This window comes from Scomber scombrus, chromosome 19 (genome assembly GCF_963691925.1).
Source record: "Scomber scombrus chromosome 19, fScoSco1.1, whole genome shotgun sequence".
Classification (NCBI taxonomy): Eukaryota; Metazoa; Chordata; class Actinopteri; order Scombriformes; family Scombridae; genus Scomber; species Scomber scombrus.
Genome location: NC_084988.1, coordinates 15088024 through 15108436, shown reverse-complemented (window position 1 = coordinate 15108436; position 20413 = coordinate 15088024). Strand labels below are relative to the sequence as shown.

Sequence of the window (20413 nt, the reverse complement as noted above, 5' to 3'; positions counted from 1 at the left end):
ACAGTGGTTAGGCCAAGACAAATGTCCCACTTGGTGGGACAATAAAATGTATCTTGATCTTGATCTTGATAAGAACAAGCAAACATTTTCAGGCCCCTGTTCCTACCTTAGCTAGTTTAGGTAGATCCCTAATGGAAAAACAAAAAGCAGAGCTCTCACCACTTTATTGTGGGCCATGAGCTGTAGGATGCTGGGTGTAACACGACTCCAGAATTCCAGGCCGGTGAGGATGGCACTGGAGGAGAACTCTGTCAGGTTCTGGTTCTGCATTGAAGGAGCAGCAGCAGCCTGCTCGCAGTAGATGGTCCACAGCTGGGCAAACATGAAGGCGTGGAACAGAGAGCACATGTGCAGCACCGACGTCTGGGGACAGAGATCAACACCAAAGCATCACAGGCCGGTGAGGTGGTTACAGATCATATTAATAAAACCTGGGTGCGATCATTTGAAGGGATTTGTTTCTGCCGGACCTTGGACTGTTCTGGGAAGCCAATGAGAATGACAATAAGATGATCGGCGATGTGGGAGCCAGCATCTAGAGGGATGGGCATGCAGGAGGTGGAACCCTGGTGCAGCGCGCAGTGCGTCAGGGAGCCCAAAAGAAGCCAGGACAGCTGACGGATGTGGGACACACATTCGATGAATTCTTTGGGCCTACCGAGAAAGAAAAAATGTTTTACAAATGAGCCCAAAATATGTCTTTACAATAGAACCTTCATATTTTAGCTATGAGGATCATTCTGGTTTTATTTGTCCATGTTTTATGCGTATTGTCTAAATCATCAAGACAACAAGGACATTAATTTAGGAAAGAGATGTTGCTGCTGATTTTTTTTCTATGAGCTTAATCTCAGATAACAAAACCAGGACAAATAAAGTCAAAACTATCTGACTGGATATCACTAGAGATATGTGCAGGAATATGTTTTTATGTAACTTAGTGTGAACTTTACATCATGAAACATACTGTTGTATGGTTTCTTGTCTGTCTTACCCTTGTTGCATGGTGGAGGGAGGATGATAAAGCCAGGGAAGATAACGAACCACAGCTTTGTTATCACGGTGATTGCCTTTACTGATCTCCATGGCTGCGACTTGTGCCAAGCCCACTTTAAGGTTCCCCCCAAAAGTGTCCTCATGCAGCGGCTGACAGCAAGCCTTCATATGGCTCTGAATAACACATTTGCAATAAGAGAAAGAGACTGCATGAAAGAAAACCTCTGCACATAATAAGATACCATGCACACTGTGGCTATCACATAAGGAACAAGACTTACTTTAAGTTTGGTTAGCGTGTGCATATCTGCAATAAAGTCCAGCAGCTCACTTATGTACTGTCTCATGCATTCCATTGCTGCAGTTGTGCACTGTCAAAAACAAAGAAACATTTTAGCGGGAATCACAGTGGGATCTATCATTATTTCCTGATGTTTTATGAGGCTGATTCTAATAAGATTCTAACACAAAGCAACTAAAATCTTACCCCTGGCAGCGTTGAGATCATGTGCTTTTGGATGATGGTAGATTCTGCTAGCCGTGTACCAATATCTGAACAAACGAACTGACAAATACCACAGTGTAAGGGTGAAACACTGATTTGTCACCAATACGTATATGGTTATTGCAGACTGAAGTGCATAAAAAAGGTTATTTTTACCTGGACCAATAGTAACAAGTTTGTGTCAGGCAGAGGAGACTTGAACTTGAGAGCCTGCAGAAGCTCTAACACCACAATGCGGGACATGTAGAACTTATCTCTCTCCTGGATGTGAGGAGATAGAGAGTGGAGTAAATGTACTGATGCAGCAAGACTGCCTTTTTCTATTATCACTCTCCCTTACTCATGCTGCGAGGAGAGCATAAACTGTGTATGCCTGAATAGAGGGGGAAGGACAGGCAGCGAGAGGGAGGGAGGGAGGCAGAGAATAGACAGAGAATGGAGGGCTGAGGAGTAGATTTAGGCCAGTCCAGATCTCTCCTCCCAGAGTCCCAGGCAGCTCAGATGAGGCTGTCAGGCTGCCTTCTCCCTCCCTGAGGACACGCTGCTCTCTTTGTTCATCCCTTTCACACAAAGCCCAGCTGCCTGTTTACAAACCACACTGTCATCTTCTGGCTTCCACTTTGCCTCTCTCTTCCTCAATGCAGTCATGTTTGCCTGTGTTAGGCGCAGGCACATGCTCCTCCGCTCCTACAGAATGCAGAGCTGCCTCTGAAATTTCTCACTGTATGGCTTGCTAAGGCGTATACCTGTATGAGGCACTCTAATAATTAAAAGTTAATGGACCATGTCCGTTTGGTAAATAGCAAATCATAGGCTTAAGCTGAAGGGCCCCGTCATATTTGGGTAGTGCAGTGCAGCTGTGGCAAATGGTGCATGGTGTGACAAACTTTAGCGGGTCTAGAAGGCCACTTTGTGTCCTTAAAGCCTGACCTCCAAAGATAACAGAGCCGGTTGAAAAATCCTTCCTGTGCTTCCCAGCAACCTCACCTCTCCATAAAACAACTGCAAAGGACAGGTTCCAAAAGCAATTGGTCATAGTGACTCTGGGTTTTGAAAAGCGGATATTATACAGTGAAAAATTAAAGAGGGTGAAGAAAATCAATACTGCAGGAGACATAAAGCATGCAGTGTTGACAGTGGTGGAGGACTGTGGATTCATCTGGCCGAACAGTGCAGACAGCCCTGGCTCCATCTCTGTCTGAGACAGCGACTCAGAAACACACCATACATCCTCAGCCCTAGCACACCAACTAATCATGTTAATCAATATTGGCCGATTGCCTACTTAATCATCTGTGACACATGGCCACATTTCTGGCTGACTGGAGAGTCAGGGAAGTAGGTGTTGCGCCCAAAGAGTGATGACCGAGCGGCCTGAAAACAGGATCTCAACATTTTTAACACTGCAAATTAGTTTAAAAGGTTTAACTGTTTCAACACTGTGTAAATACTGAATGCCAGCACATGTTTTATTCTTACAGATGAAAACCCTTAACTTATTACTTTTATACACAAATACAAGTAGTGTAAAGAGAGTGTAAGAGTACCTTGTTGAATGCTTTGTAACAGAGTCCACATAGTTCTACTAGATAGGAGAGACTGAACATGCCGTACTGGATGACAAAGCTCAGCAGCTTGGAGAAAGGCTCCAGGAGGCTCTGCAGGGCAGAGGAGGAAGAGGAAAGGTGAGATGTTAGAGGGCAGGATTTGGACAAATTTGAATGTAGAATTGTGCTCTGGGCTTACCCGAGTTGCATTTGTGGTTGGGATTTTCAGGAGACAAATTATTATCCTCAAACTGGAATCCATTGGGCACTAATGGGACACACAGATTACAAAAATAAGTCAATAGTCTAAACTGCCAGTTTGTTTGAAAGTGTAAATGTTGTGGAAAAGCAGAAAATTACTGCACAATGCACAAACGTAGTCTTGGACTTGGTGTTTTGAAATAGTCTGTAGTGTTAAATTGGTTAGAATGCACTAATTTGACCTCCAAGGTCAAAAGTGGCAGAGTCAAATCAATTACAATCTTAAGACTCTGTCCTATTGAACCCGACAAGGGCGCTGGTAAATGCTTTTTCCTCCAGCCATAATCACATTAAACCATATCAGAGCATGACTAAGTGAGCAGCAGAGTCAATGTCTACCTTCAGAGGAAGCACAGAGGGCAGTTTTGTAAGGAAGGTCTGGAACTGGTTGCAGATGGTCGTCCACAGGTTGCTAGGAGAGTCCATAGGGAGAGCCTCCATGAAGGTGGCAATATTGTCTAGGCAGTGCAGCATAGTGCCCCCTGCTGGCAGACTCTTCTTGTTGTTCAGGCCCTGGGGGGGCACAGAGGCATAAACCATAACACGGTTATATAATGAAACTCTATAAGCGAAGATATTTCCATTTAACTGATCATTCAGTACTGATCAATCTGAACGCTCATGATGAGAGCAACGGATTTAGGACACTGATGCACAGATGATCACTTGGATGGACTCGTGCATCAGTGGGCTCTTAACTGTGTCATTCATTGAGCTTAACAATAACAATAAACTGGTACAGTGGTGCAAAAGCAGGTTTTCTTGAATGCTCAAAGGATTTTTTGGTTTTGATAGGCTTATGCTGTGCATGTAGCTGGAACCACACAATAGTTTTTAGTTTGACAAGAGCTCCTCCTGCTGGTTAAATGACTGCAAATGGATATATGAAGAAAAATCCCACCTCCAGCAGCATGTTGAGGGCTGCAACAGAACTCAGTTCATTGAAATCTATTAGCGAAGATGCAAGAGTCCTCAGAAAACTTCCATCTGCATAAAAAAGAGGGACAAAAAGAATCATGGTGAAACTATGTCCAATGGGAGTTTGATAGAGAGGGAGAGATAGGGATTCTTATCATTATGATCATTTATGCCTACATAAAAATAAAATGCCATTTTTTTCCTTTTTTAATATACATATGTCTACTATAGGTTACTTTTTTTAAGTGCAATAAGGTCAAAACACAGAGGCATAAGCAACTAAGCCACGCTGTTAGTCTCTATAGAAATAGTGCATGTGCAGTTTAAGAATGTTTTATTAAATTTAGTTTTGAATGGTATGAGCAGACCTTTGATGTTACTTTGGAAGAGTTGGGGCAAGATGCCATTAGGGGCCAGTTGGTGGAACATACAGCGAAGGAACTGCTTGGCCACACCTGCTACATTCCCCGGGATCAACATACTGCAAAACATCACATGGAGAATGGCTGTGCTGTACAGGCAGTCACACTTTATGTCTATTATCAAACTTATCTATAAGCACAGTGAATATCTGTGGTGGCGTAAACATCTCATACCTCTCAGCTTGTCCAGAAAAATTGGCACTGGATGCCAACCTGAAAGAAGTGAAAGCAGTGGATTAGGATTCGGGAATGAATTATGCATGAGTCCTAAGGGTGAGTTATGAAACTTCATTTAACGGTGAAGTGCTGTGTGGATGCAGATTGCAGGAGCTGCTGTACCTGCCCACAGACTGCATGATGTCAAGAAGCATCGGAGCGGCCAAATCAGGGCTGAGGTGGATGAACATAGAGAGAACCACTACTGCAAGACCGAGAGTCTCCTCGTCATATTCCTCCAGCACGGCTGCACAGTCCCGACACCTAGACAGCACCAGACCAGTTTAAGCGTTAAAATGACTTGTTTCAAGACAGGTAGCTTGTCTAGGGATTGACTAATTCACCTGTCGGACATTGTGGTAGGCTGTTCATCAATGAACTCCTCAGGTGCGGGGACAAACATGCTGACTGTGCTTGGGGCAGAAAGCAGACTGGTCTTTGTATGACCTGTAGAGAAAAAGTTATTAAAATCAATGAAAGAAAGCTTTTGGTGAGATTCGGTTATTAGGTGCTGCAGCAGCGACTGACCCGTCTCCCAGATGCTGATGTTGTGCGGCGCACTGGATTGATGTTCGAGCTGTCTCTTCATTAACTGGCTCATAGTCAAAGCTCCCAGAGAGCCTCGCTTCACCTGACGGTACTGAGCTAAAAGGATAACAGACAAAGGGGGAAAAAATCTGCTAAATCTATTTCAGCCATACCAATAACAAGTGTGAGGGGTTCACATGGAAATAAGACGCTCACATGAAAAGAGATGGTCAGTGTTACTTATATTATATCACAAGCATAAATCTGGTTCTGAGCTGAGGCTTTTTGAGAAACTGTACCTTTAGAACAATACATTACTACTACTTAGTAAATGAATTCTTTAAACATTAGATGGGTATTTTCTCAGTGTTCTTAGGAATTTAATATGTTTTATGTGATTTTTATTTCACACTTGTCGCTCCAGTATTAAGCTTACAAAAGTTCATTTGCAGGGAAAAAAGCCAACACTTTTCTGTTGTCTGCAAGGATATTATATGTGCACTGAAACAGCACACAAGTAATCCAAAAAAGTAGTATTAAGGCTTGCATATTGTTTGACGACAACAACCGTTCATTTTCTCGGGGGTTGATAAGGAGACTGAGAAGTAAAGTATTTGTATCCTACTTGATACTGAAGAGCGGTGGCTTGTTTCAGGCATAGCAGCTTCAAGCGTTGGGGCTGAGGCAGATTCTCGTGGCTTTTCCAAGGTAGACAGAACTTTGTGATCTGTAAGGCAATATGAGTGAATCATGGGCAGGGCATTGGCATCAGAACGTATGCCACTACAGTATATGCCAGCAGACATCCAATAATAATGACCAATAAAGCATAGATGCATTAATGTCCACCAGCAGAAGAATAGTTAGAGTCTATTTAGTGCTAAATTAATTAGTTTTATATGTAAAAGTTAAGCGAATTTTTAGAAAGCCCACAAAATTTTGTTCAATGTATGTTTAAATTCTTTCTCACTCCTCTATTTATTTTAATTAGATCAAATATTTTTGAAGATTCTGATGTACGCTTCCAAAATCTCTTGAGTACTTGTTATTTAATTGTTTGTGTGAAAGGAAAGGACATGTAAACACATACATGAAGAGAACACAACAGGACACCACAAGGCTGGAGTGGTTCATTAAAAACAGATTTGAGGCTCATTGTGCATTTGTTTCCTAAAAAAAAACAACTTAAAGAAGCATACCTGTACGTTTTCAATATTTACCTCATTTAATACAAATCATGTATACTTAACATTTATGCTATCCATTATCAGATTCATACTGTGTATCCCGCCCCCTCCACCATCCCCCATTTTTTAATGTATTCTTCAAGCAGCCATTGGTTTCCAATCTTTTAGAATATGGTGTGAAAATTCATAAATTGACTCAGCTTGAGTTGTGTTGTTGATCACACCCAGTATTCATTTTTGTCAGTAACATTGTCGTTCTGTGATAATATAGTTAAAGTGCATATTGCAAGTAATGAGGTAATGTTTTAAAGTCGAGATGGAATTACGCATCAAGAGTATCTAACTTCCGTATCATCATATATTACAGAGTGAAAAACGACAGAAAAGTGGGTCTTAACATTAACAAGATTTTGATTTGAACCCTTAAAAAGGGGGAGTGTCATAATGAACCTCAGCTCTTTGCTGCTAAAAGTTGATGTGTGTTGATGTGTTGTATGTCATAATAGTATTGGTTGAAATAGGTCAGTTCAAGCCTACGTAAGCACACGTCAAATTTTGTTTTGCAGGGAGAAAACATGACTGGATTTTGAAGAATACAAGGAAATTGGAGGTTTTTGTATTTCTTGGCATATATTAATAAATAAATGATGAATAATAAATGACTGGGGATGTGATCTAAAAGGGTTAAAAATGCCTTTTTCATTTCATCTCGGCTCTAAGTTCTAATATGCACTCTTGACTAAACTAGTACAAATTTTGTGTATTGTGCCTTTAAAAAAAAGCATTTGATAAGTCTTCTCAAATCTTAGACATCCTCTTAAAAGATTATTTTGAGACAAATTACACAGCACATGAGCATGCTGGTAAAAGAAGAAATGTTTCACAATGAGCCCGTGTAACAAGATCACTAAAAGAGTGACATGTTTTCCTCAAGCATGAGATGCTCATCTTTCCTTCCTTCTTACCAGTTTCTGCAGCCTGCTCACCACCCAACTTATCGAATGTGTTGAATGAGATATCCAAGTATTCCCTCTGGATGGCACTGACGGCTATCTTCCTTTGCTTACGTTGTCGAGGAACAATCTGGATCTTAAACTCTGCCTCATCGTTGTCGTCCCCATCGTCAGGTTTGGGGTCACTTTCATCCCCCATATCGTCGTCCTCTTCATCATCACCATATTCCTCTTCATCGTTGCTGTTACTTTTACTTTTTTCCGGTGAGGATGGAGGCTCCGCTTTGTCTTCTGGAATGTCCAAAAAGATAGTCCTGCTCGATGGACTTGTCCCTACTCCCATTCCAGTCCTCACATCCTCAGAGGTCACAGATGTGTCGTCTAGTGAGGTGTCCGGGACATGTGGGATCTTCCTCAGCAGGTCTCTCTTCTGTTTCAGGGTCATGGGGCTTTCATGGCAGATGTTTTCCAATCGGTCAGGGAGGTCCAGGGATGTGCAAGGAGTCACACGGTTCTGCCTCTTTTCCACAACCGATTGTGGGAAGTCTGGAGTCTTTTTGTCACTAGAACAGTCCTCCACACTTACCTGGACCACAGGGGACAGTCGCAGAGTGTTACTACTTGCGGGGGAAGCCAAGACCTTTGGACTCCCATTGAATTTGGAACCTATGATGGTGTTCAGATCAAATTCCTCATCGCTCTCCACAATCCTCAGAGGAGGCAACGGTTCAAACACCAAGGAGTCGCTGTCAGACATAGAGAGCAGTGAGTGTTTCTCCGGAATGGAGGTGCAGTCAGAGGACAGGTCAATGAGGTCTGGGTCCTCCTTCCCCTGAACTGATCCCCCTAGAGAGCCCTGGTCTAGCTTGTCGTCAAAGGTCTCCATGCAGCTGAGGCGAACCTCTGGGATGACAGGCTTGGAGATGTCAGACTGGCCGCCTCGAGACCCTCGCCGGTCCACAGGATCACAACCCTCAACCCGAACTGAGGAGCCATCAGACGATCCTTTGCCGCGATGCCTGCCATGGGATGTGGCGGAGGATGGGGGCAGGACCACAGGGGGCACCTGCAGGTCACAACGGTCGATGCAGGACTTGCGTCGATGTTCATCCAGATTGAAGAGGATGGAGTCCGTGTTGGAAATGTCCAGAGACTTCTGCTTGTGCATTGCCTGGAGCCGCTTCTTCCTGGTGCTCTCCTCTCTCACACAGTGCAGAATGCTGTCCTGAAGGGCGCTGGCTTCACGGTACTCTGACAGCTCAATTTCACCTGAGAGAAAAATTTAACTTTATCCTAGTGAAAGCAACAAGTCTCCTGCAATGACAAAAATATGTTCTGCTAAAAAAGATTAGATCAATGTGCTTTTATACTATGCTTATCTCTTTGAGCCTCTTACTTTTCTTGGCATTCAGCTCCACTGGCTGGTACTTGACAGATTTGCTGCCACCAATTCTCTTCAGACGGGCAAAGAAGGTCTGTGACTCCTTGTTAGCAGCACCAGTCGGCGTGTCATGGACGTCTGACTCATCAAATACACTGTCTTCCTCTTAAATGGGGAAAAATATGCAAACAAACATCGGCACTGCATTTTAGTAGCATACAGATAATCAAAACCTTTCAGGGTTGGGAATCCCTCATTTTCATTCCATTTTGACATTGTAGTCAACAAAATATAGTACAGATTTTTTCTCCAAAATGTTAATCTAATCTATATCCTTAAATGGTAATCCCTCAAAAAATATTCAACCTAAAACCCACAATTAGTAAAACAGAAACACTTAAAACACGCAAGCAGTTCTCATCTCAGTTTCCAAACATTTCTTTTCTTGCTAGCAGCCATGTTTCATCCTCTGACTATATCATCTGATTATACGTAAGCAAGCATTATTACTTATGTGACCTATTCAGCAGCAAATGACCATTACAGGAGTCTGTTGTTAAGATAGTTTGTTAAAATTGTTTCACCTTTTTCTTTCTCGCTGTAGCGGCTCATGTTGGAATTGTCACTATAGAGGGGACCTGCTGTGGCGTGGGGACGACAGCTGTGATACTGGGCATTCAGGGTGTTGATGGTAATGTGGATCAGATGGAGGATCACTTTACTGCCATCCATGTCTCTATATGGGTACTACAGAGCAGACAAGTATTATAAGACAATTTTCTATAGCTGTTATTCTCATAGTAATCCAGAATAACAAAATACAGTTCAATGCAAAAAACACCATGTCCTGGAGATTGAATTAAGAGAGACAAAGTCATGCAATGAAACCCCACTGACACAAATAGCATAGTATATAATAGTAATACAAATAGTACCTTATAAAGGATAACTAGCAGAGCTTTGAGCCACATTTGTCTGATGTGCGGCTTCAGGGCCCAGAGAGAGCACCGAGGTGGCTGCTGGAAATAGTGTCTCAGCTGAGGACATGTGCAGTATTTCAACACCTGGACCACCAGGGGGAGTAGCTGCGTCCCCAAACCAATATTGTAGTCCATGACCTAAAAGAAACAGCATTTTAATTTATTAGCCTGCATGTTTTATTGTCATATTCATCATATCCTCCAGTAAAATAAACACACAATATCAAAAAAGGTTAAATGTCAGTCACTTGTGCAATGCCGGCGATAAATGCGTTGAAGCAGGTAGAGGTGCGCATCTTCTGAGGTGCGATCATGAAGCAGCCCTCTTGTTGGTCATAGCCCAGCAGCACATACAGGTGACGCTTCACAGTGTTGAAAGCCTTAGCACTGCCAATGTCTGTCTCAGCACTGCTCTTGTCTTTGGTCATAAATTTCATGAGCACCATGATTAGCTGGTGAACAGTCTGGTGATCTATGCCAGCATCCTCGGGAAGCAGGTCTCTGATGACAGCGTCATCCTCAGGAGACGGGGTCTGGCCTACGAGAGGGGCTGAAGCGTCAGGGTTAAAGTGCGGGAGGAAACGTGCTGCAGACAGGGGAGAAGATGAGACAGAGGGAGGGGTGCAGGAGCAGGGGGTAGCAACACAGAGGGTAACTCATACTGTCCACTTTTCTGTCAAGAGAGATGGACATATCATCATGCAGTATACATACATAATTGCACCATGTTCATGGATTATGTAAACAGGGTAAACACAAAAAAATGACCAACTAGCTTTTTGTGTTGCTTTTCACTCTTTCCGCTATTAGAATTAGTGTAAGTCTGTGGCAGGATGAAAAAGCAATGACTGTCACCATAGAGCAAACATTGCCTTTTCATAGTGTGTTCAATATTTTCACATAATGGCTTTATTGGTATTCAAATGGCGGTTTTCATCCAATACGATGTGATTATGAAGTATAATACTGCGTGTTTCGGATTTGGATTGTTATTTACCTGGCAGGACTTTCTCTATCATATCTCCCAGTGTCGGGGCAGAGTGCTCTTGCCTCGTAAGCCTTAGAGCTAAAAACCACATATGAAGAACACAATTTAGGAGAATGTACACGTGAAGTAGCACAGGACACATGTCTGAGCTTCACAAACACACACATTATTCACAAAAACACATGATGTGACCTCAAAACCGTACGAAATCCAAGTGAATTACAGCATTTGGATGAATCACAAATATCCAACAACAACATCATGTTTGAACACAATTCAGACAGTCTTCTGTGCAGATCCAAAGGTGAAATGAATTTTTTTTTTAAACAATGTGGTATTCGACATTCAAGTGAAATGAAATTTTAGAACAAGAAATGCAAACAAGTGAGGAGAGAAACATTAGGTAAATGGGACCAGACTTTGCCCAAATAGCATTTGCAAATAAAAAAGCATTTTGTTTTACCCACAAGGAATAGAAAATGGGTTGTGTTGATTGCATTAGAACAAACCTGCAAGTATCACAGAATTCTCTTTAAGATACATTTAGGAATTGTAACAAAAGCTATTTGCAAATACAGTTTGACCATGGACTGAATGAAAGTATCACAAGATCAGATTCAAACTGATGGACAGAGTGGTTGATCTAAGCTACTCACGAAGTCGGTTGCTCAGTGACTCAGGGAGTGAAAATGCCCGTTTAGACTCTGTCGGGCCTCCTTTCACACTGTCACGGAGGGACCGCACACTCTTCTGTCGATTCCTGGCAAATCGGGCCCGTCGTATCTTCCACATTGCTGCATCGCTGAGATTGGCTACATTCGTTCGTACAGCTGTGATGGCTGTCAAAAGAAAGGTCACAAACTTAAATAAAAGCACTGATGTTTATGTTACGTTGGGGAACTCCTGTGGAGCAGGCAGTGTAAGTGGAGTAGGTGTAAAAATATGAATGGGGACATAGCAGCTACATACTAGTCGGGAAAGGGAACTCCTTGTTGCAGTCCAGGTGCAGCTGAGCCTCCAGAGATAATGTTTCAAAGCGGTTGACAAAGAACTCCCAGCTAAGTGCAGGAACATCTTTCTTCAGGAAGTGCAGCAGCAACAGTTTGCTGAGTATGATGGGCCTATCTCTCACAACAGTGTCAAACTGGAAATCCAGGCAGAGACACAAGCCCTGGAGAGTACAAACACACACATGAATACACAGCAGGACATGAACACATGCAGGTACATACACTCATGCTGTATAACATGAATGGTCATAAATTATTAAGAAGAAATCTAAAATATTTCATTCAACCCATGTTTTCACAGAGCCATAAAGTATTTATCTACACATGTATGCCAACATTTTGAATACTTAACTTTTAATTAGTGTCAATATTAAATTAAGTTAGATCATCAAAACAGTTGGTTCTGGATATACACATATTCTTTACAGGTTTGTTTTTCATTAAGGTTTCATTAAGGTTCACTGATACCAACATATTGTATATGTAAATGCATATAGACCAAAGACCCTGCACTCCCAAAACATTACCTCCCCAGCAATAAAGAAATGCCTCACCTGTAATTATACAGCCGTATAATGTATATTCCAGACACTATTCACAAATCAAAGTGCTACAATGTATTTACTAAATCACACCTGTCGTGTTTATGTCTTTCTGCACCTAGATGTTCTATTGACTATGTGAGTGGGTCACCTGCAGGGCCGGTTTCTTGATGGTGTCCAGCAGGAGTCTGGCGCGGGTGGCGACAGCTGGGTTAACGTCCTCCACGGAGGCCAGGAAGCAGCAGAAAGCATGAGCCAGGGAGTACTTTAGCAAGTGGTTCTTCGTCACCGCACCAATGTCCAGGAACCGACACAACACCGCCACCTTCTCCACTGGGAGTTTTCACGAGAATGCAGAGTGAAAAGGGATAATCATCAGCAACGCAGACAGATTACACAGTGAGAAGAGGCAACCGAGCTACCAGATGTCTCGGCTTAATTACCAAGATATCATAAACAGACCCAGTTATGAGGTCATTGATGAAGATAATTAAGATAAATTCAAGTCTATGTCCCCATATTTGTCTTCATATGTGTATATAAATATGAATTTATTTTGTTTAAGAAATAACAAAAATAACAGGTTGATACAAAATCTGCTCACATTATCTGTATATTTATTATGCAAATGTATGAAGCAAGGTACACAAAAGGTCTTATAAGTCACCTGTTTTACAGGTGTTTTACAAGTTTCTGTCATAAGGCTCGTAAATTATTGTCTTTACCATTGCCACAATGACAACAACACATCCAACATCCTCTGTGCCACTGTGGAAGTCCATTCAGTCATTTCTGATAAGTCAATCCTTAATATAATTATTGACTTTTATTTATCATGGCTCAACCTAAACATCTAAAAATAAACACTTTTTTCTGAAATCCATAAGGTCTAACCCCCTGTGGCTTGGTGAATATAACCAACCACTAGGTGTCAGTGTGGGAGTTACGAGACATGCCAGTGCAGCGATCAATGAGGTAGATTGCCTGTTGGTCAAATTTTAAGTTTAAAAATGACAAACTGTACATTTTGTAACCTCAAGCATATAATTATCTGTATCCATACTACTAATAAGGGGTTACATTAACATGATTATTGTATATGTATGCATGGTGATGATACAAACCATCAGCATTTCATCACCATGAGGTTTATTTAACCAGGTGGAAAGATCAAATAATTTAATTGACCATTTTCTAGGGAGTGAAGTGTATATACACAACAATAACGTTCACACATTCTATGAAATACGTATATTTAGGGCTACAGTCAACTGAATTGCTCTTTTGTTCCTCTATATTCATGCACTGAGTCAGAGGACCTGTCCTCTGCCTCTGTCTCAAGGTCATACAGCTCCTCTCTGCCAATCACAAGGCGAGAAAACCCTTATTAATCCCACAATTCCTCTTTGCCGCCTGTTTGAGCCACATGGTTACCATGACAACACAAAGGGGAGATGTGGGCAGGCAGGGGTTTAGGAAGCATATTATATAAACAGACTGGAGGTCTTCCTGTAACATTTCATTCATACAGCCGCAGCCACAATGCTCACAAAACATATCATCAGAACCAATAATAATAACTGTCATTGAGGAAGGTTCATTCACATCATTAAGAGCTTAAAGCTGCGTTTATACCTGTACGTAAGGCTTTATACAATATATAATCATCTTTGAGAGGCAGTTGCAGATATGAGACATGCAATATAGCCTACAGTATATAATGTCAGATCTCTCACCTGCTTCGAATCGTATTTTCCAGTCTTTGCTGTTAAAGTTTGTGTTGATGAGGTTCCAGAAGATGTCCGCCCCGTGGGACAGAGAGAGGGCGTGGAGTAGCTGAGGCACAGCCAGGGAGGCCAGCTGGCAAAACTCTGACTTCAACATGGACCACAGACTGAAACACACCAAATTAGATACATGCTCAAATAGCCGTCAAGGACCTGGCTAAAGTAACAGCTGCAAACTGATATTTCTGTCAGAATGATACCCTTTAATGTGTCTTTCAGAAGAGAGGCTACCAGCACACACCTTGGGATGAGCATCTTCTCCTGGACGTAGGCCAGAAACTGGGGATGATCCTTACGGGCAAGGTATAAACACTCTCCATGGAGACACAGGATCTTCAGACAGTTGAGCATGTTGAACAAGATGTCAGGCTCCTCAAACTTGGACATTTCCTGAATAAAGAGGAGATGTGTGACTCATGGACACTCATAAATCAGGCTGATCTGTACTTCAGTTTTAATATTCATTTATTTAGAACAAGTACCTGCAGAATGGTGTATATAAGCTTCAAAGACACAGGGAGCTGCTGGTAGGAGAACTTCTTATCAGAGTTATTCTTCATGGCTGGAATGAAGGAAAACTGTTTTACTATCAGGTTACACGCACTGCAGCAGAGCAGACATGGTTGAATGACTAGTATGAAATATATTGATTGATTGAGTGTTTAAGTAATAATAATCGATGAAATTGATTCCACTCTTTTATATGTTGAATATCAGCATTAATACTGGGAACTGGGAGAAACAGCTAACCAGACTCTGTCCAAAGACAATCTAAGCTAGCCAGTTACTGGCTACATAGAGCCATATTCAGCTGCATATTTAACATACAAACATAAGGGTGCAATTAAGCATGATTCACAAAATGTCAAACTATTCCTTTAAATATAAGGATAGAACCAGCGCTCAGTTAGTTTGGCAAATATTATGTTTTCCTTTAAAGGTTATTGGTATTCTTCTGGCAGCTAATTTGAATAAAATTAAAACATTAATAAACATAAAAATGTCACAAACTAATACATTAAGCGAGACAGTGTGAGGGAGTTTCCTCATTTTTATTCAAGTTGTGCTTTCCCTTGATCCCTGTCACATATTCAGAGACTTTTTCAGTATTTTGAGTTAACAACACAATGAAATTATTAGTTTTGACTGACACATTTAATCATTGCTATGTAAAAATTGTATTTCGCCCACATGGTGTGCAGAACTGATACTTACGTGCGTTATCAGGAGAGTGGTTGCTGGGGTTGTCAATGTGTATGCCACTCGGGTTGTCTCCTTCCTCACTTCCATTCTCCGTCCCAAAGGAAAAATCTGTCTGTGGAAAGAGTAAAGTTTCCTCCAAACTGTCTGTGGGTTCCTGCAAAGAAAATCAATCATTGTCAGAATTTCCCCTTTGTATTTTCACATCATCAATAATTAAGATGAGTATGGTATTACTTAAGCATCATTTCTAAGTAAGTTTAGTATTACTTACAAAGAAAGAAAGAGCTCGAAATGTTTATGAACATGCTTTAAGCTTCATGTCCTCCACAACAAGGTTAGCTCAATCCAGCATGCAATAGTGTTTTTGGTACTTTTTAGACCTTTTTGGGACTTTTGGTTACCTGACATTAGTTTCAAAATCATAAATGCCTACTGCATAGGGTTCATTTATATTTAGAGTGAAATAATGCACGCTGTGTGTCTCACCACCAGGCGTATCTCTTCCCGGGGGGTCAACCTCTCCAGGAGCTCACAGCCCAGCTGGTAGCACAGGATGCTGGATTGGCACAGGCTGCACTCCAGGGCCTTCTCATCCTTCTGGCAGGTGTGTGAGCCCCCCCATGGGGCCTGGAAGACGTTGTTGATGATGCCCACGATATCCTTCCCCAGGCTACTGTCTAGACCCAGCATCACACCGTCATCCTGGAGCTCCATCTGGGACAGAGGGTGAGGACAACCGTAAAAACACGGGAACAGAAAGTGGAGCACGATGCACAAATCCCGAGGTCCCACTGGTGTGCATTGTTGTCATTGTATTGTGCCACTTTTCTCTCTAAGAATGAGCAACAATAATTGTCTTGTAACTATTATATAGTGTAACACTTCAGTGTACACCTTGGCATATGTTTGGTGGTACAGTGGGACAGGGTTTGCATTGATATATTTCGATCAATTTTGTGAAGTTATATATGGTGTTACTCTCATACAAATAGCGTTCCTAAATGAATATTGTAGAAATATGATCACCACAGAGCACCAGACATTTTCATCAGGAAGGTTTGGTCACCTGCTTTAATATGAGGTCAAACATGAGGATAAAGCAGCCGAGGTTCATGTCATCGTCATCACAGTCCAGGTCCAGGGCGCAGTGGCCGGCGGCGTGACCAAGGTTTTTAAATGGACTGCAGCGCAAAGGGCTGCGGAAAGGGCTCCTGAAGGGGCTGGGAAATGGACTGAGGGTGTTGTGCTGCCCGCGACGTCCTGGATCTGACACCACACTCACCTACGAGCAAAAACCACATTAAGTAAAATATATATGCCTTACTTCAAGCTCAAAGCATTTATGCTTTGACAGCCTTTTAATCTTCACTGTTGCCCTGATACCCAGTTATCATCACACATGAGTGCACAGTTGCTTGGATATAAATTTCAGTGATAAATCTACATCACAGTCATTTTCAATTAAGCCCTATAAGGGAGCTATATTTAGACTTTGGCAGTTACCATAGCAACATACAGTATTTTCCCAATGAATGGAAGAATATAGCGACTAAGCAGAGAAAACATTTGTATTGTACCTCCACCTTATAAAGGTGCCAAACAGCAATAAAAAATATCCGCAAATTGAATTCAGCTCCCAAAAGTCAGGTATTGCTATAATGAAATCTAAGCGACTCCAGAGGAGTCCTGCCCCCTATTGTTTTTTCAATTTACTATATGCCCTGGATTTTGCTGAAATGACAAAAAGACAAGAGAAAATAAAGAAGATGTAAATATTTTTACATATTCAGTCTCCCTCACCCTGCGAGCCCCAGTGTTGCCAGTTAAATCTGAGACGCGTGCCTTCCTCTGATTGGCCAACTCCTTCAGAGAGTTCACGCCATCTGAGAACATCCCAATCAGCAGCTGAAGAGGCACTACAATGTCCAGCTCTGAAAGCACCTAGGATCAACAAGACACCCACCAAATAATCACAAAAACTCAAAAACTCTTTTTCTACTTACCTACATTTACCACCTAATACAATGAAGGTGAAGAAAACTTTAAGAATTAAAAAAAAATTACTTTACTTATTTTTTAACATGTCATTTTTCTATGCTTTGAGCACCATAAAAAATTAAAGCCGCAAGCGGCGATGGCGGGCCCTCGCTCACCCATGCCACCGCGGGGCCTGAGGCATGGCGGGGCTGTGGCGTGAAGCAGAAAGTGAGAAAAAACCTGGAAGGAGGCCAAAAATGCAATGTTTCGTTCATCCAGTAGGGGACAGTCACAGGTAGTTACACATATGGTCTGGTGTGGTCTGGTGTGTTCAGGGCGGCCAGTCATCAGTCATGTGAAGTTTGAAGTGAATTGGACAAAGCATGAAGGAGTTATGAGAGGTTGATGGTTCATCCACCAGGGGGCAGTAGAGTGTAACAAAACACAAGCGGTTGCATTCAGGGTGGGACAGTGATTACACATGTGAAGTTTTGTGGAAATCGCACAATGATGATGTAAAATATGGCACTTCCTGTTTCCACTAGGGGACGACACGAGTGAGATCGCCTATGAGCGAATGGAGATGTTGAGGTCGGCACCCTGGACCTGTGTACCAATTTTCATGATGATACGAGTTCAATAAAGCCATCAAAAAGCCAAACGTATTTTCATGGCGAGGAATTGATGGTGTCGCCACACGGACGCCATTACTCGTAGCTTCACAGTCTTCATAATGTAGCTTCACCAACTGGTTCTGAATGAAGTTGATGGGGCAAAATATGTAATTTTAATGAATCTTAGTTAACTTCCTATTACCACCGGGGGGCGCTATGAGTTACGTGGGAAGTTAATATATCGGGACGTTCAGGGCGGAGCCATCATCATGTCCAGCAAGTTTGAAGCTGATTGGATGAAGTATGTGGGCGTGAGAGCCACTCGTATGTACATGGCGAGCACGCCAAAGTTAGTTGAGCCCTGGCAGACACGCCCTTTGACTTACGGATGCGCAGAGCACAACTTAAGCTCAGCTAGGTCTGGAGATGTTGCGTACCTAATTTGAACTTGATCGGGAGAACGCTGTGGGAGGAGTTAATTTTAGGCGGGAAAAATCAAAACCAAAATGGCCGACTTCCTGTTGGGTTGAGGTCATGAGGTCAAGAGGCTTTTTTGCATATGTGGATATAATACATATGTGTACCGAATTTTGTGAGCATAGGACAAAGTTAGCAAAATTCCCTATGGGCATTTTTGGACTTTGTAGGGGGCGCTATTCCGCCATTCTGCGTCGACCATGTGCGACCACCCAAAAATATCGAATTTCGGATGAGGCCGGACACCCGTGCAAAAGTATAAGCATTTTCGCATTTGGGAAAGGGGCGAAATTGGGGCACGAAATGTCGGAAGAATAATAATAATAATAATAATAATAATAATAATAATAATAATAATAATAAACATTACAATTTCAATAGGGCTTTCGCCAGGCGACTTGCAGTCGCCGCTCGGGCCCTAAAAATGTATTTACATTTGTTGCATTGGGTTGGCAGCGAAATGGGTGTCCTGGACAAATCAAAGAAAACTGCATGTATGGGTATACACCCCTCATGAAAGTGGGAAATATGTTTTTTTGTGATTTGGATGACCTGACACTTTAATATAAACTCGTTACCTCCAGGATATGACTGAGGTACACCATGCAGACAAAGATGTGCAGAGTCAAACTGGGCACCACTTCTCTGTCTGATTTGAATGTGACCTATTTACTCTGGCTAAATTAATGCAATCTTTTGATCACAGTTGTGACAGAAAACTTGAAATTGATCCATGTATACAGGGCAGCAAGCTGTGAGTGCATATGGGATGAAAGTCAAAATCCCTCCTATCTCTCTCCGTCTCATTCTGTGACCCAGATCCATATTCAGCAGGGCCCATGCCCAGACTGTCACACTCCATGACAACCTGTTCAATTCACACGCGCTGTGGACAGAACCACAGGATATGGAGCTGGAAACAGGACACAGGACTATGTGTATGTGACTGTGCATGTGTGTCTGTGCTTACATGCAACCACAACAGAGCCTGCTCTTGCACAGACGCTGGGTAGCCAGAGAATCTGCAGCTGATGAAGCCAAACATTTCTTCCATAGAGAAGGGAAGGGGACACAGCTCAATATCAAACATCTTGCTGTAGGGAGAAAGCAGAGAAAATAGTATCTTAATGTATATGTATTTATGCAGACAGCCAAGAGTCAACTTTGGATACTGATTCAATTGTTGGTTTCACTTATGCATACATTTTCCAGAATGGGTGAACACCCCTCACAATAACAATAGTAACATGGCAATGACAGCATAGAGCTAGACTTTTGAAATGAAAATAACGGCAACTCTGTGATGCAAGTGTTTCTTTTTTTTTAACAGAAGTGGCCTTTAATTGACGGTGACTGGCTGATTAAGATTAGGTGAATGAATGAATGCCTTTATTGTCATTGCATGTATGGTTAAAGGTATAGTTTGCCTTTTAGGGAAAGACGCTTGTTTGCTTTCTTACCAAGAGTTAGATGAAAAGATCAGTACCACTATTAACTAATAGCTGGAGCAAGGAGGCTATTAGCTTAGCTTAACTTAGCACACAGGCAGTGGGAAACAGCTAGCCTTGCGTTCTCTAATATGTCCATTGATACCAAACCTTGTAGCTTGTTTGTTTAATCCACACACACACACACACACACACACACACACACACACACACACACACACACACACATGTAAACATGATAAGTTGTGGTTTTAAGGGAGTTATATGCATACCTATTTATTAGATGACAACAGCTGGATGCAGTGACTTAAACCTACTGCAGTCTCCACTGGCTGCTAGTACAACAAGACTCCAGGAAGACTCCCTCAAAACAACTATCATTATCAACCGTCATTTTCACATTTGTGTTTGTGTACAAATTAAACACACAAGATACAACATGTTATTTAGTGACCTTTAGAGGTGCTGTCGGG

At 42.1% G+C, this 20413-nt stretch overlaps 2 protein-coding genes across 4 annotated transcripts in view; one reads left to right on the top strand and one right to left on the bottom strand.

Annotated features, from left to right (window-relative positions):
* Window positions 1-20413, top strand: part of LOC134000550 (inositol-tetrakisphosphate 1-kinase-like) — a 100535-nt gene that overhangs the window by 1858 nt on the left and 78264 nt on the right. The window lies entirely within an intron of this gene.
* LOC134000897 (protein unc-79 homolog) overlaps window positions 1-20413 on the bottom strand; it is a 33984-nt gene that overhangs the window by 646 nt on the left and 12925 nt on the right. Inside the window, exons 16-47 of one of the 3 annotated variants that reach the window (XM_062440404.1) lie at window positions 19463-19586; window positions 17225-17365; window positions 16491-16706; window positions 15911-16138; window positions 15437-15578; window positions 14704-14783; window positions 14463-14611; window positions 14171-14328; window positions 12586-12767; window positions 11852-12053; window positions 11539-11721; window positions 10902-10960; window positions 10143-10427; window positions 9850-10032; window positions 9499-9661; window positions 8930-9079; window positions 7546-8802; window positions 6019-6120; window positions 5210-5510; window positions 4989-5129; window positions 4824-4862; window positions 4596-4708; window positions 4211-4296; window positions 3649-3822; window positions 3248-3316; window positions 3049-3159; window positions 1658-1762; window positions 1484-1561; window positions 1278-1367; window positions 995-1170; window positions 471-654; window positions 160-363 (exon numbers count right to left, since the gene is read on the bottom strand). In XM_062440404.1, coding sequence (XP_062296388.1) covers window positions 160-363; window positions 471-654; window positions 995-1170; window positions 1278-1367; window positions 1484-1561; window positions 1658-1762; window positions 3049-3159; window positions 3248-3316; window positions 3649-3822; window positions 4211-4296; window positions 4596-4708; window positions 4824-4862; window positions 4989-5129; window positions 5210-5510; window positions 6019-6120; window positions 7546-8802; window positions 8930-9079; window positions 9499-9661; window positions 9850-10032; window positions 10143-10427; window positions 10902-10960; window positions 11539-11721; window positions 11852-12053; window positions 12586-12767; window positions 14171-14328; window positions 14463-14611; window positions 14704-14783; window positions 15437-15578; window positions 15911-16138; window positions 16491-16706; window positions 17225-17365; window positions 19463-19586 — 5875 coding nt within the window. Of the gene's footprint in view, window positions 1-159; window positions 364-470; window positions 655-994; window positions 1171-1277; window positions 1368-1483; window positions 1562-1657; window positions 1763-3048; window positions 3160-3247; window positions 3317-3648; window positions 3823-4210; window positions 4297-4595; window positions 4709-4823; window positions 4863-4988; window positions 5130-5209; window positions 5511-6018; window positions 6121-7545; window positions 8803-8929; window positions 9080-9498; window positions 9662-9849; window positions 10033-10142; window positions 10433-10901; window positions 10961-11538; window positions 11722-11851; window positions 12054-12585; window positions 12768-14170; window positions 14329-14462; window positions 14612-14703; window positions 14784-15436; window positions 15579-15910; window positions 16139-16490; window positions 16707-17224; window positions 17366-19462; window positions 19587-20413 lie in introns of all 3 variants that reach the window. The other 2 variants (XM_062440405.1, XM_062440406.1) reach the window with 2 other exon arrangements.